This window comes from Triticum aestivum, chromosome 6D (assembly GCF_018294505.1).
Source record: "Triticum aestivum cultivar Chinese Spring chromosome 6D, IWGSC CS RefSeq v2.1, whole genome shotgun sequence".
Taxonomy (NCBI): domain Eukaryota; kingdom Viridiplantae; phylum Streptophyta; class Magnoliopsida; order Poales; family Poaceae; genus Triticum; species Triticum aestivum.
The window spans coordinates 149751083-149764973 of NC_057811.1; the positions used below are offsets into that span (position 1 = coordinate 149751083).

Sequence of the window (13891 nt, forward strand, 5' to 3'; positions counted from 1 at the left end):
ATTTTAATGTAAGAAGATCATTCAAACAATGTGTAATAAGGTACTGATATTAGCATCTTGCCAGTAACCTGTTTGTTAACCCGTAAAAGAATCAATGAAAGCAAAAAGTATCAAGTAGGCACTAATGCCTAAAAATTTTGTGCACTTCTTTAGCTTGGCCCGCCCAACATTTTCTTTGAAGCTCCGCCACTGTCCTTAAGGATGTTTTTTGTGCCACGTCGGATATGTTTTGTGTGTGTGTAAATAGCTTTTCCAGGCCAACTATCCCGCTTTTGTTAAAACTTCCATTTAATTTCCAGTCGTCTAATTTTTATTTGGCTTCAGGCTGATTTCTGTCCCGTCGGATCGTGCACGAATCTTGGCGACGGTGGCGTTCTCATTCTCCTTTTATTGTCCGCGTGTTTGCTAGGAAGGCTGATTGCGGATTTCAGTCCCCAACGAGCAGCAACAGCAGCGACAGCGACAGCCGATTCGCCGGCCGAATTCGTGCGACCTCCGGCGGAATCTGACGCGGCGGCGCGTAGGTCTGCGCGATTTGGGATTGAACCTGGTCAGGAATCGGCGGTCGGAGCGAATGACGGTACCGGAGGCGGTAGCACTAGACATACCGGCGGAGGAGGGTTCGCCGGTGGCCAGGGTGCCGCGGCGGATCAGGAGGAGGCTCCTCCAGGCGCGCGAGTCAAGCGCCGACGCGCCGGCAACCGCCGAAGAGATCGAGGCCAAACTCCGCGACGCCCAACTCCGGAGGCAGGTTGGTACCCCCCACCATTTTTTTCGCTGCGTGCTTCATTATTTCGCATTCATAGTTGAGTATGACTTCGAAATGGAGATTTAGCCAGCACGTTTATGCGGTATAAAAAAATCGATTTCTCAGTGCCCGGTGAACCCCTGAACCCTTTTCTTCCGGTCGAGGGGTTCTTCTTACGTTGAGCATCAGGCTTCGTTGCATTTTCTGACCTTTCATGCCTAATCCCTATAGATTTTGCACGAGCGATGTGATCTTTTGGTGTTAAGGGATCTGCGGACTGATTTCCTGTAGGAGTTCCAATTCCAATGAATAGTTACGCTCCAGCCAATAAGAGTAATTGGACCAAACAAAACTTATACTGTATGAATTAATACCCGAATTAATAAAGTCAAACAGCAGTATGGAAGTCTTACTTGCTGACTACATCAGCCTAAGGTTTAACCGTTTAAGTACAACCCGAAAGAAAGAAAAAAGTACAACCCGAAAGAAACAGACCCCAACAACGATAGATCAGAAAGAACAGTTTAGTGCTCCTTGGCTTGTGCTCTTATTCCTTGGCTTGGCGGTCGCTTTCCAAAGCTGAACAGATATAGGATGTTTCGGGATCCCATATTCAATGGTTAATTTGTTTCTAATATTCCATAGAGCCCAACATTCCTCTGAAAAGTAAAACCAAAGAATACCTCTAGGCGGAAACCCTTAAAGGACAGCAAAGAAACCCGTAAAGTTAGCCAGATCCCAGTGACACCCAAGCAACTGGCAGATGCCACTCCACATGAAATGTGCAAGGTGACAGGAGAAGATATGCAGCACATTTTCCTCCTCACCACACAACGGACAACGCACAGGACGGCCCGTGATACTTCGGTATTTGGTCAGTAGAAGGGAGACGATCTCTGGCAAGTTGCCAAGTGAAAATCTTGATCTTTAAAGGCGATCGACGCTCCACATATCCTTGAAGTGAGCCACTTCTTGGCAAATCCTAGAGTAGAGTGACTTGGACGAGAAAATCCCTGAAGGTTCCAGTGCCCAGGACATGGATTTGTCGATGGAACCCAATTGAACCTCCTCCATCACTGAGTGAAGCGCCTCCCACGGTAGGAGCTCATCGTGGCTGAAGGAGCGGTGGAAATGGATATGCTAGCCATCACCTCTAAATGCCTAAACAACCGTGAACGAGGGGTTGGAACAAATGTTAAACAGCAGGGGAAACCTGTATTTCAAGGGGCTCGCACCATGCCACCAATCCATCTAGAAAAAAGTGTCAGTTGGATGTCGTTAACTGCATACTTAGCACCGAGCTTGAAGCTATATTTAATGCGGTCGATGCTTTTCCGAAATCGAGACCCCCCTGCCCCAATGCAGAAGTAGATATCCGAGGCCTCGGGATATTTAGCTAAAATGAATATCTTTCTAGAGGCTCCTGTCATCTTGGTACAACTTCCAGATCCACTTGGTCATGAGCTAGTTAAGCAGGCCGAGGCCACCACATACTTTAGCGCGGCGCCCTGCCAGCCAATTGACTAAGGTCTCTTCGGTCCAGCTATTTCCCAAAAGAAGTGGGAGCGGTGCGTGTCCATGGTAGCGTGAATTCTGTCTGGCAGCATGTAAAGTCCCATGAAGTACCTTGGTAGGCTGCATAAGCACATATTACTGTGTTAGTGAGGATTAGCATCCTCCCAGAGGAAAGACATTTTCCTTGCCATGGTTCCAACATGGTTAGCAACTTTCTCAACGTGGTGGCACTGGAGATTTTCCTATCACTGTTAGGAATTCACATGTATGTTATAGGGAAGCTGCCTAACTTGAAGAGATCTCCCAACTCCCCATGGCAATAACTTCACTCTTGTGTATATTAAAATTTAACGCTGACATGTTCTCGAAGCACATAAGCAGGAATTTCATGTTTGCAATGGCAGCGGGCTTGTTCTGGATGAGAGGATCATGGTATCATCCATGCGTTGGAGATGCAAGACACCCCCCCCCCCCTCCACCGGATCAAGTGCGGCATCACTCCGCAGACATGACCTGCCATATTGGCCGAGGATAGGATTTCTGCAAAGGCATCCCCACCAAGTCAAACAAGAGGGGTGAGATGGGATCCCCTTATCTCACCCCTCTGAGATTGCAGGAGAAGGGGTGCACTTCTCAATCATTGCAGTTTGGCCACCCGAGACCAACTGCATGATCCGATGAATATATCCAGCGTCAAAACCTTCCCTGGGCATAACTTTGCGTAGAAACTTCCAGTTTATCCTATCATATGCTTCCATGAAGTCCAGTTTTAGCAAGACTACCCATAGATTCTTGATTCGAAGTTTGTGAACAATCTCTTGTAGCGCCAGATCCCCGTCCAGGATAAGTCCACCTTTGATAAATGATGTTTAACTAGAGCTAATAATTGTATGCGCCACCCCGGAGAACCTGGTGGCATAAGCTTTAGCAATGATCTTGAAAATTACACTAATTAGCGCGATAGGGTGGAAATGCCTAATGCACCCCGCCCCTTCAGTTTTAGGAATAAGCATTCACACCCCGAAGTCAACCTTGACATACTACCGTGCCAAGGGCAATTCCATTGAGAATTTGAAGAACAAAACCCTTGACTGCCCCCAAGAACTTCTCGAAAAATGATACCAGAAACCCACCCGGTCTCGAAGCCATGTCAGCCTTCATGCTTTGCATCACCATATCAAGCTCTTAGTGTGGCAAAATGGCTGCCAAGTTGGCACCGTGTGTTAGTTTATTTGATCAGATCTTAGAACTGCAAGGTAGTTGAGGTTTATCTTAACTTTGTGGCAGTGGGAGCCCTGGTTGGTTATTTTTTAGAGAAAATGTGAAAGCTTTGTGTCTCGGTGCATTGATTAGAAGAGGGCTTGTTTAAGCCCTGGTTGGTTCTGACGGTGAGAATGTTGAGTCTCCATTACAAATTTATATGACCAGAAAGTTCATTCTCTTGTTTTGTTAACTAACTTTTGAGAACTGTGTGAAGGGTGAAATGACCAAAATGGGGCAAGTTTTGCGAAGTTTCATGGACTGGTAAAACATATATGTTTGCTGCTGCCTACTTATATAAACTGTTGTCCTCTCCAGCAATTCCATGAAAAATTATCATGCAAAGCAAGGCATGCGGTCAGGAGCACTTCACAGCCATCTCAGGAGGAGGATCCCAAGCAACGCCTTGAAGCAAAGCTTGTGGCTGCTAAGCAGAAGAGGTAATCAAAAGAGGCAAACCGGTAGGGTATTATTATTTGATTCTTTTTTACCAAAGATTGAAGAATATTCTATAATTGTAGGTTGAGCCTCCTGGAGAAAGAGCAGAATCGTTTAGCTAAACTGGATGAGCTGCGTCAGGCTGGTAAGAAGGATGCAGAAATGAGGTTCAACAGGGAAAGGGAGGAGCTTGGCATGAGAGTTGAGCATCGGGTACAGCAAGCGGAGGAGAACCGTATTCAACTCTTGCATGCTCGTTTGCAGAGGCGAGCTGCGCTGGAGGAGAGGACAAAAAAGTTCTTTGGGCAAAGAGTGACATCAGAGAATAAGTACAGGGAGACAACAGTGGTGTTGGCTGCGGCCTTTGACGTGCTGGGAATAAATCAGGAATCTGCTAATTCTCTGCCATTTGAAAAACTAGCCCTCTGTATTGAATCTACAAAAGTTCTTCAGACCGCCAGGGCATTGCTTGATTGCTTGGAGAGTCGTTTTATTCTTTCTGAGACATCAAGTTCATGCACACCAGAAAATATCGATCATCTGCTCAAGCACCTGGGATCACCAAATACGAGAATCCTACCAAGTAGTGCAGCAAGAGCTAGAGTAACACCAAAAAGGACAACTAAAAATTCTGACTCTGGCAAGTTACCTAGATATTCACCAAGGGTAGTGCTTTGTGCTTACATGATTCTAGGTCATCCAGGGGCTGTTTTTAATGTACAAGGCGAGCGAGAGAAACTACTTGTGGAGTCAGCAACAAACTTTGTGAAGGAATTTGAACTGCTGATGAAGACAATACTTGATGGGTTAGATGGTGCATGCATATTGCAGCAGTCTACATTAGGTGCAGTCTCTCCTGGATCTTCTAATAACCAGGAGTGTTCTTCAATTGCTGCTGATCGAACAAAATTCAGATCTCAGCTGGCTTCTTTTGATAAAGCTTGGTGTGCTTATCTTTACCACTTTGTGGTGTGGAAAGCAAAAGATGCCAAGTCGCTAGAGGAAGATCTCGTGACAGCTGCATGCAAGCTTGAGCTCTCAATGATGCAAACATGCAAATTAACTACTGAAGGCATGTCAGATAGCCTTAATTATACTAATATTAATTCGACAGCCATCCAGAAACAGGTATGATTCATAATTTTATATCGGTGCTTCTTTTTTATGTTCTGCCATATCCCTTGTGTAGTTTTGGGTGCATATGATTTGGCTTTGAACAAATCTTACTTTGGGTGCATATGATTTGTCTTAATGTATCATCTGAGGAATAAAGCCTTGGGCGTTCTAACAAACGTGCTAGAATGTTAACACTTACTCCCCCCGTCCCATAATATAAGAGCGTTTTCGACACTAGTATAGTGTCGAAAACGCTCTTATATTATGGGACGGAGGGAGTAGTTTATTTACTCCGATGCTCTTTTCTTGACATCTTCATAAGTGTAACATCTGCTGAAACGAAATTCTGTTTGCCGTCCAGGTTATGGTAGACCAGAAACTTCTAAGGGAGAAGGTTTGGCACCTAGGTGGTGAAGCTAGTATTGAGAGGATGGAACTTGCTTTATCAGAAACAAGGTCAAAGTTCATTGGAGCCAAGGAAAATAGGAGCCCCTTGGCAACATCAGATGCAAATGTCGCATCTCTTTCTGGACACTCTCTTCTTTCTGACACCAAAGATAATTTGGGCACGGATGGTGAAAGGCTAGGTAGAGTTGTTCAATCTTTGTCCAAGGCTTCTTCTTCAACGTCTCAAAGTAACACTAGAGACAACGGTGGTCAAATGAGCAGCACAGGGTCAGGAGAGCTGCCAATAGAGAATGAGCTTGTCGGATATTTGTTGAAAGCTTCCCCTTCACCATCTGAAAGTAACTCAGGAGACAAGGTCATCAGCAGCCAAATGAGCAGAACGGTGCCAGAACAGCTGCCAACAGAGAATGAACAAATGGTCAATGAGATTTTGCATGGTTCTTTTTCTGATAGCTCTGATGACGTTGGTAAAGTTGAGGGGGATTTCAAGGTTAGGTCATCTCGTATATTAGAATATTACTGTCGAGCTTCACACCTGGGGTAATCTAAGAACCAAAAATGTGTATCATGGTAGAGAATCTGTGTGAGCTTTGAGTGTCTAGGGGAATTCAAATGCCATGATCTAGGGTGTAGTTTTTTCCAGTGTAAGATGCACCTCCGGTTAAGTAGTATGTTATTTTCTTAGTTGCCCACTTTTTTATTCTCAGGCACAAGTTAGGGAAACAATGGAGAAAGCTTTCTGGGATGTGGTTGTGGATTCAATGAAAGGAGACACACCAGATTACAGTTATCTGGTCAACCTAGTAAAGGAAGTCAGGGATGCATTGCACCAGATGGCCAGTAAAGGGTGGAAAGAAGAAATAACAAACAATATTAACCTTGAAATATTGTCCCAGGTAAGAAGAGTCTGAATGAGTGTTATCACGAATCTATTAAATACATCTGATACCAACGAATCATTTCTTGTGGAAAGGTACTTGAGTCGAGCACCCAGGGCACACAATATTTGGGGCAGATTCTGCAGTACTCTCTGGGCATGCTGCGTAAATTATCTTCTCCCGCAAAGGAAGAAGAAATGAAGATCAGTCATGACAAATTATTGAACGAATTGATCGGACACTCTGATTCTCATGATAGAGATCCAAATGCATTTGTAATAGCTGTCATCAAGGGCTTGCGGTTCACTATGGAAGAGTTAAAGGTTTGTATAATCCTTAATACTACCTCTAGGTTTTGAGTAATTTACACTAGCTACACAGTGAATCTATAGCATCACTCAGAAACTAAATATTTTTTATTAAACAGGCTCTTCAGTCTGAAGTCAGTAGAGCACGAATCCAACTACTGAAACCAATTATAAAGGGCTACGGTGGGGTCGAGTACCTGCAGAAAGCTTTTGCCGATCGCTATGGATCCCGTTCCAATGCATTAGTGTTTCTCACTTCAACTATTCAGTGGATTTCTACCTCAAAGGATATGGTAGAAGAAGAATGGAATGAATATGTCAGCTCCTTACAGATCCTGCCTGCATCAGACAATGTTAGTTTCATGTTCTTAAATTTTACTCCTAGTAAACACTATGCACAGCTACTGTTTTAAGCAGTAATAATAGACAAGTAGTTGTGGTTTTTACCCGCTGTTATTGATTAAGCTACAGACCCCCTATGGGCTGTTTTAAGCAACACTAGCCTAAGTATTTATGGTTCTCATCTGCTGCTGTTGATTGAATCTACGCCTGTCTGTCATAACAGGTTCAGCCATTGGTTACGACCCTCCGAGCTGGTCGTGGAACTCCAGATCAGCAACAATCTACAGTGCCTGTAGCAGGTATTTGCTCATTAATTTTATGCTGGCCATTTACCTGAGTTTGTTAATCACGTTACATAACATGAAACAGGAAGTACAGAGATCCTACCAGAGTGCTCGGGAGAAACGCTCGACAGGCTAGTAAGGATTGGGCTGTTACAGCTTATCAGCAGGATGGAGGGCATGGAAAGAAAATCAGTACCTGAGACATTTAAGCTCAATTGGTTGAGGTTGCGTGGTGTCCAGAGTCAGTTCCAACAAGTGATTGTTATCGCAACAAGGTGAAATTTTATGTTGTGTTCATTACTACGTAATAATATCAGAGCACTAGAACACATTAACGACTGAACCTACTTATGTTCTTCTTACAGCATGCTTGTCCAGCGTCAAGTATTGATGAGTGAGGACTCAAAGGCCACTCCCTCAGAACTGGAAAATTCTACCTTGGAACTGTTCAACACGCTCGCAGAGCTACTAGACAGTTTTTCTGATGTTGGCATGGATCAGATCATCGAGGTGATGGTCCGTTCGTCGACCTCGGCCGGCCCTTGTTCGGATGAAATGGTTGAGAACAGGAAGCAGATATTGAGCAGGGTCTTCCTCAAAAGCCTCCAGACTGATGACACTGTCTTCAGGAAGGTGTCTCGATCTGTTCACTGCGCGTTCCGTGCAGTCACCCTGGGTGGCAACGGGACGAAGGGCAGGAAACTCGCGGAGGCGGCCCTGGGGCGCATCAGGGCGACAAAGCTCACCGACCGCGTAGTGAAGGCAGCTGAGGTGCTGATCAAAGTAGCAACAATATCAGAGCAGGTTCATGGCCCGTGGTACAGTCATCTCCTGTAAATGACTTGCTTTGTTTTGTGAATCCGAGGTGGTGTGTAAACAGGGTGGGTGATCATAGCCGCTGGGTCACACATCGCGATGCATCCCCGGTGGAAAATTCTGCAATAGTTTTTCTCTACGATCACTGGAACAGTCCTTCTGTTTTGTCCGTGACCACTCGCTGGCTTTTCTGCACAGTTATCTACTCCTACTATTCTTAAGAAGTTGTGCTTCGTGTGTACTGGTTTCAGCACAATTTTTACAATCCGGGTGTATATAAATGTAGTGCTATATAAGTTGAGTGGAACCACATACGTGAGTAAAATCGAAGCTATGTGTTCAGTCAAGGTGCAAACAAGCAATTCATATTGCGGTAGTATCTCGGCATATATTTTGTTTGAAGCGCTGCTGGTCATGATGTTTTTTTCATTTATCTTCTCTCTGTATTGGTGTTCTCATTAAAATAAATTATGTGCTAATATTTTTTTATAGTTGCATGGTCTCCTTTCCATTGAGATGAATACACTACTTTTGATCATCTAATAAAATACCAAGATCTCATACAAAATTGGATTTTCTAACTCCTTTTCTTCTTACTGTGCCTTCCTCTCTTTTGAGCTCTTTGTCACACAATAACATCCTGCAACGCGTGGGGTATTATCTAATTATAACTAAGACTGTCCATAGTGGGAGTAACTTCAGAGGTAACATAGAGTCTAACTCAACAAAGACAGAATGAGTCTATAACCTACTACCTCCGTCCTAGTTTGTTGGTCCACATCGTAATCTGTGCCAAACTTTGATCATAAATTTAATTAACAAAATGTTCATGCATGTAACAAAAAATTATATCATTGAAAACTATATTCAAATACAAATCCAACGATATAATTTTTGTTAACATGCATTAATATTTTATTAGTTAAAATCTTTAGTTAAAATTTAGCACAAATTATAAAGGGGACTAATAAACCAAGATGGAGGTAGTAATAAATTAAGTACTCCCTCCATTTTTATTTACTCCGCATATTAGTTTTGGTCAAAGTCAAACTTTACAAACTTTGAAAAAGTTTATAGACAAAAATATTAACATATACAATAACAAATCAATACCATTAGATTCGTTGCTGAATGTACTTCCACATCATATAGATTTATTATGCTAAATATTTATATTCTTTTCTATGAATTTGGTCAAACTTTACAAAGTTTGACTTCAGTCAACTCTAATATGTGGAGTAAATAAAAATGGAGGGAGTATGACACCACACATATATTACTCCCACACATATGCATGTTACTAGTCTAAGTTACTCCCCACTATGGGTAGTCTAAAGAAGAGACGTTTCAATGAGGTTAGTGTTGGGGAACGTTGTATGGAAAACAAAAAAATTTCTACGCACACGCAAGATCTATCCATGGAGATGCATAGCAACGAGAGGGCAGAGTGTGTCTACATACCCTCGTAGACTGTAAGCGGAAGCGTTTAGTAACGCGGTTGATGTAGTCGAACTTCTTCACGATCCAACTGATCTAGTACCGAACGTACGACACCTCCGCGTTCAGCACACGTTCAGCTCGGTGACGTCCTCGCCTTCTTGATCCAGCAAGACGGCCGAAGTAGTAGATGAGTTCCGATAGCACAACGGCATGGTGACGGTGGTGGTGATGCTATCTCCGCAGGGCTTCGCCTAAGCACTCCGAAATTATGATTGAGGGACGAAACTGTGGAGAGGGGCGCCGCACACGGCTAAGAGATTGTCGTGGTCTTGTGTGGCGCGCCCCTCCCTCATATATATAGGTGGAGGGAGAGGAAGGCAGCCAGGAGGCGTCCCAAGGGAGGCCGAATCCCCCTTGGGCTCTGGCCCTGGCCGCCCCCTTACCATATTTGCCCGAGGGGGAAAGAAAGGGGGAGGAGAGGAAGGCAGGGGGAGGCCGAATTCCCCTCCTTCCTTTTCTCCCCAGGGTCGGCTGCGATAGGAGGGGCGCGCCAGCCCCTTGTGGGCTGGTGTGCTCCTCTTACTTGGCCCATATGGCTCATATACCTCCCGGGGGTTCCCGAAACCCCTTCTGGTGATCCGATGATTACCCGGTACCTCCCGAAACTCTTCTGGTGTCCAAACATCATTGTCCTATATATCAATATTTACCTCCGGACCATTTCGGAGCTCCTCATCATGTTCGTGATCTCATCCAGGACTCCGAACAACATTTAGTCACCAAATCACATAACTCATATAACACTATATCGTCAACAAATGTTAAGCATGCGGACCCTACGGGTTCGAGAACTATGTAGACATGACCGAGACACCTCTCCGGTCAATAACCAATAGCGGAACCTGGATGCTCATATTGGTTCCCACATATTCTACGAAGATCTTTATCGGTCAAACCTTATGACAACATACGTAATTCCCTTTGTCTGTCGGTATGTTACTTGCCTGAGAGATTCGATCATCGGTATCCCTATACCTAGTTCAATCTCGTTACCGGCAAGTCTCTTTACTCGTTCCGTAATACATCATCTTGCAACTAACTCCTTAGTCACTTTGCTTGCAAGCTTCTTGTGATGTGTATTACCGAGAGGGCCCAGAGATACCTCTCCGATACACGGAGTGACAAATCCCAATCTCGATTCACGCCAACTCAATAGACACCTTCGAAGATACTTGTAGAGCATCTTTATGATCACCCAGTTACTTGTGACGTTTGATAGCACACAAGGTATTCCTCCGATATCCGGGAGTTGCATGATCTCATGGTCGAAGGAACATGTATTTGACATTAAGAAAGCAGTAGCAATAAACTGAACGATCATATGCTAAGCTAACGGATGGGTCTCGTCCATCACATCATTCTTGTAATGATGTGATCCTGTTATGTCTGTGGTTAGAAAACCTTAACCATCTTTGATCAACGAGCTAGTCTAGTAGAGGCTCACTAGGGACACGGTATTTGTTTATGTATCCACACATGTATTTAAGTTTCCGGTCAATACAATTCTAGCATGAATAATAAACCTTTATCATGATTAAGGAAATATAATAATAACCATTTTATTATTGCCTCTAGGGCATATTTCCATCAGTCTCCCACTTGCACTAGAGTCAATAATCTAGTTCACATCGCCATGTGATTAACACCCATAGTGTACATCGCCATGTGACTAACACCCAAAGAGTTTACTAGAGTCAATAATCTAGTTCACATCGCCATGTGATTAACACCCAAAGATTTTACTAGAGTGTGATCATGTTTTGCGTGTGAGAGAGGTTTTAGTCAATGGGTCTGCAACATTCAGATCCGTGTGTACTTTGCAAATGTCTATGTCTACAATGCTCCGCATAGAGCTACTCTAGCTAACTGTGCCCACGTTCAATACATATCCAGATTGAGACTCAGAGTCATCTGGATCAACATTAAAGCTTGCATCGACGTAACCCTTTACGACGAACCCTTTATCACCTCCATAATCGAGAAACATTTCCTTAGTCCTCTTTAGGTACCTAAGGATAATTTTGACCGATGTCCAGTGATCCACTCTTGGATCACTATTGTACCCCTGCCAAACTCATGGCAAGGCAGACAACTGGTCTGGTACACAACATGGCATACTTTATAGAACCTATGGCTGGGGCATAGGGAATGACTTTCATTCTCTCTCTATCTTCTGCCGTGGTTGGGCTTTGAGTCTTACTCAACTTCACACCTTGCAACATAGGCAAGAACCCTTTCTTTGACTGATCCATTTTGAACTTCTTCAAAACTTTTGCCAAGGTATGTGCTTTGTGAAAGTCCTATTAAGCGTCTCGATCTATCCCTATAGATCTTGATGCCCAATATGTAAGTAGCTTCACCGAGGTTTTTCATTGAAAAATTCTTATTCAAGTATCCTTTTATGCTATCCAGAAATTCTATATCATTTCCAATCAACAATATGTCATTCACATATAATATCATGAATGCTACAGAGCTCCCACTCACTTTCTTGTAAATACAGGCTTCACCGTAAGTCTGTATAAAACCATATGCTTTGATCACCTCATCAAAGAGTATATTCCAACTCCGAGATGCTTGCACCAGTCCATAGATGGATCGCTATAGCTTGCACACTTTGCTAGCACCTTTAGGATCGATAAAACCTTCTGGTTGCATCATATACAACTCTTCTTTAAGAAATCCGTTAAGGAATGCAGTTTTGACGTCCATTTGCCAGATTTAATAAAATGCGGCAATTGCTAACATGATTCGGACAAAATTAAGCATCATGGGTGAGAAAGTCTCATCATAGTCAACCCTTTGTCGGAAACCTTTCGCGACAAGTCAAGCTTTGTAGACAGTGATATTACCATCAGCGTCCGTCTTACTCTTGAAGAACATTTATTTTCAATCCACACTTTGTTCTCATACATGGATCCTATCTCAGATTTCATGGCCTCAAGCCATTTGTCGGAATTTGGGATCATCATAGCTTCTTCATAGTTCGTAGGTTCGTCATTGTCTAACAACATGACTTCCAGGACATGATTACCACTCTGGTGCGGAACATGTTTTGGTTGACCTAAGAAGTTCACCAGTAACTTGATCTGAAGTTTCATGATGATCACCATTAGCTTCCTCTCTAGTTGGTGTAGGCATCACGGAAACATTTTTCCTTGGTGAGCTACTTTCCAATTCGAGAGAAGGTACAACTACCTCATCAAGTTCTACTTTCCTCCCACTCACTTCTTTCGAGAGAAACTCCTTCTCTAGAAAGGACCCATTCTCGGCAACAAAGATCTGCCTTTGGATGTGTGGTAGAAGGTGTACCCAATAGTTTCCTTAGGGTATCCTATGAAGGCGCACTTCTCCGATTTGGGTTCGAGTTTATCAGGCCGAAGCCTGTTGACATAAGCGTCGCATCCCCAAACTTTAAGAAACGACGGCTTAGATTTCTTGCCAAACCATAGTTCATACGGTGTCGTCTCAACGGATTTAGACGGTGCCCTATTTAATGTGAATGCGGTTGTCTCTAATGCATAACACCGAAATGATAAAGGCAAATCGGTAAGAGACATCATATAATGCACCATATCTAATAAAGTACGATTACGACGTTCGAACACACCATTACGCTCTGGTGTTCCAGGTGGCGTGAGTTGTGAAACAATTCCACATTGTTTTAAATGAAGGCCAAACTCGTAACTCAAATATTCACCTCCACGATCAGATCGTAGAAACTTTATTTTCTTGTTACGATGATTCTCTACTTCACTCTGAAATTCTTTGAACTTTTCAAATGTTTCAGATTTGTGTTTCATTAAGTAGATATACCCATATCTACTCAAATCATTTGTAAAGGTTGGAAAATAATGATACCCGCTGCATGCCTCAACACTCATCGGACCGCATACATCGGTATGTATTATTTCCAGTAAGTCATTAGCTCGCTCCATTGTTCTGGAGAACGCAGTTTTAGTCATCTTGCCCATGATGCATGGTTCGCAAGTATCAAATGATTCATAATCAAGTGATTCCAAAAGTCCATCCGCATGGAGTTTCTTCATGCGCTTTACACCAATATGACCTAAACGGCAGTGCCACAAGTATGTTGCACTATCATTATCAACTTTGCATCTTTTGGCATCAATATTACGAATATATGTATCACTACGATCGAGATTCAATAAACCATTCACATTGGGTGTATGACCATAGAAGGTTTTATTCATGTAAACAGAACAACAATTATTCTCTAACTTAAATGAATAAATGTATTGCAATAAACACAATCTA

The 13891-nt window shown here is 43.2% G+C and overlaps 1 protein-coding gene across 1 annotated transcript; it reads left to right on the forward strand.

Moving 5' to 3' along the window:
* Window positions 1-406: 406 nt before the first annotated feature.
* LOC123144214 (uncharacterized) lies at window positions 407-8455 on the forward strand. Its single transcript, XM_044563271.1, has 10 exons — window positions 407-751; window positions 3842-3963; window positions 4045-5089; window positions 5439-5975; window positions 6193-6381; window positions 6459-6686; window positions 6791-7024; window positions 7237-7312; window positions 7383-7572; window positions 7663-8455. The coding sequence occupies exons 1-10, from the start codon at window positions 575-577 to the stop codon at window positions 8132-8134; spliced, it is 3270 nt and encodes a 1089-aa protein (XP_044419206.1). The 5' UTR covers window positions 407-574; the 3' UTR covers window positions 8135-8455.
* The last annotated feature ends 5436 nt before the right edge of the window (window positions 8456-13891 follow it).

Bases quoted from the DNA above. Each gene is read 5' to 3' on its own strand.
- LOC123144214 (XM_044563271.1), top strand. From the start codon at position 575: ATGACGGTACCGGAGGCGGTAGCACTAGACATACCGGCGGAGGAGGGT. The intron at 5,976-6,192 runs GTTAGGTCATCT...TTTTATTCTCAG, and splicing joins AAGTTGAGGGGGATTTCAAG to GCACAAGTTAGGGAAACAAT. The intron at 7,025-7,236 runs GTTAGTTTCATG...CTGTCATAACAG, and splicing joins TCCTGCCTGCATCAGACAAT to GTTCAGCCATTGGTTACGAC.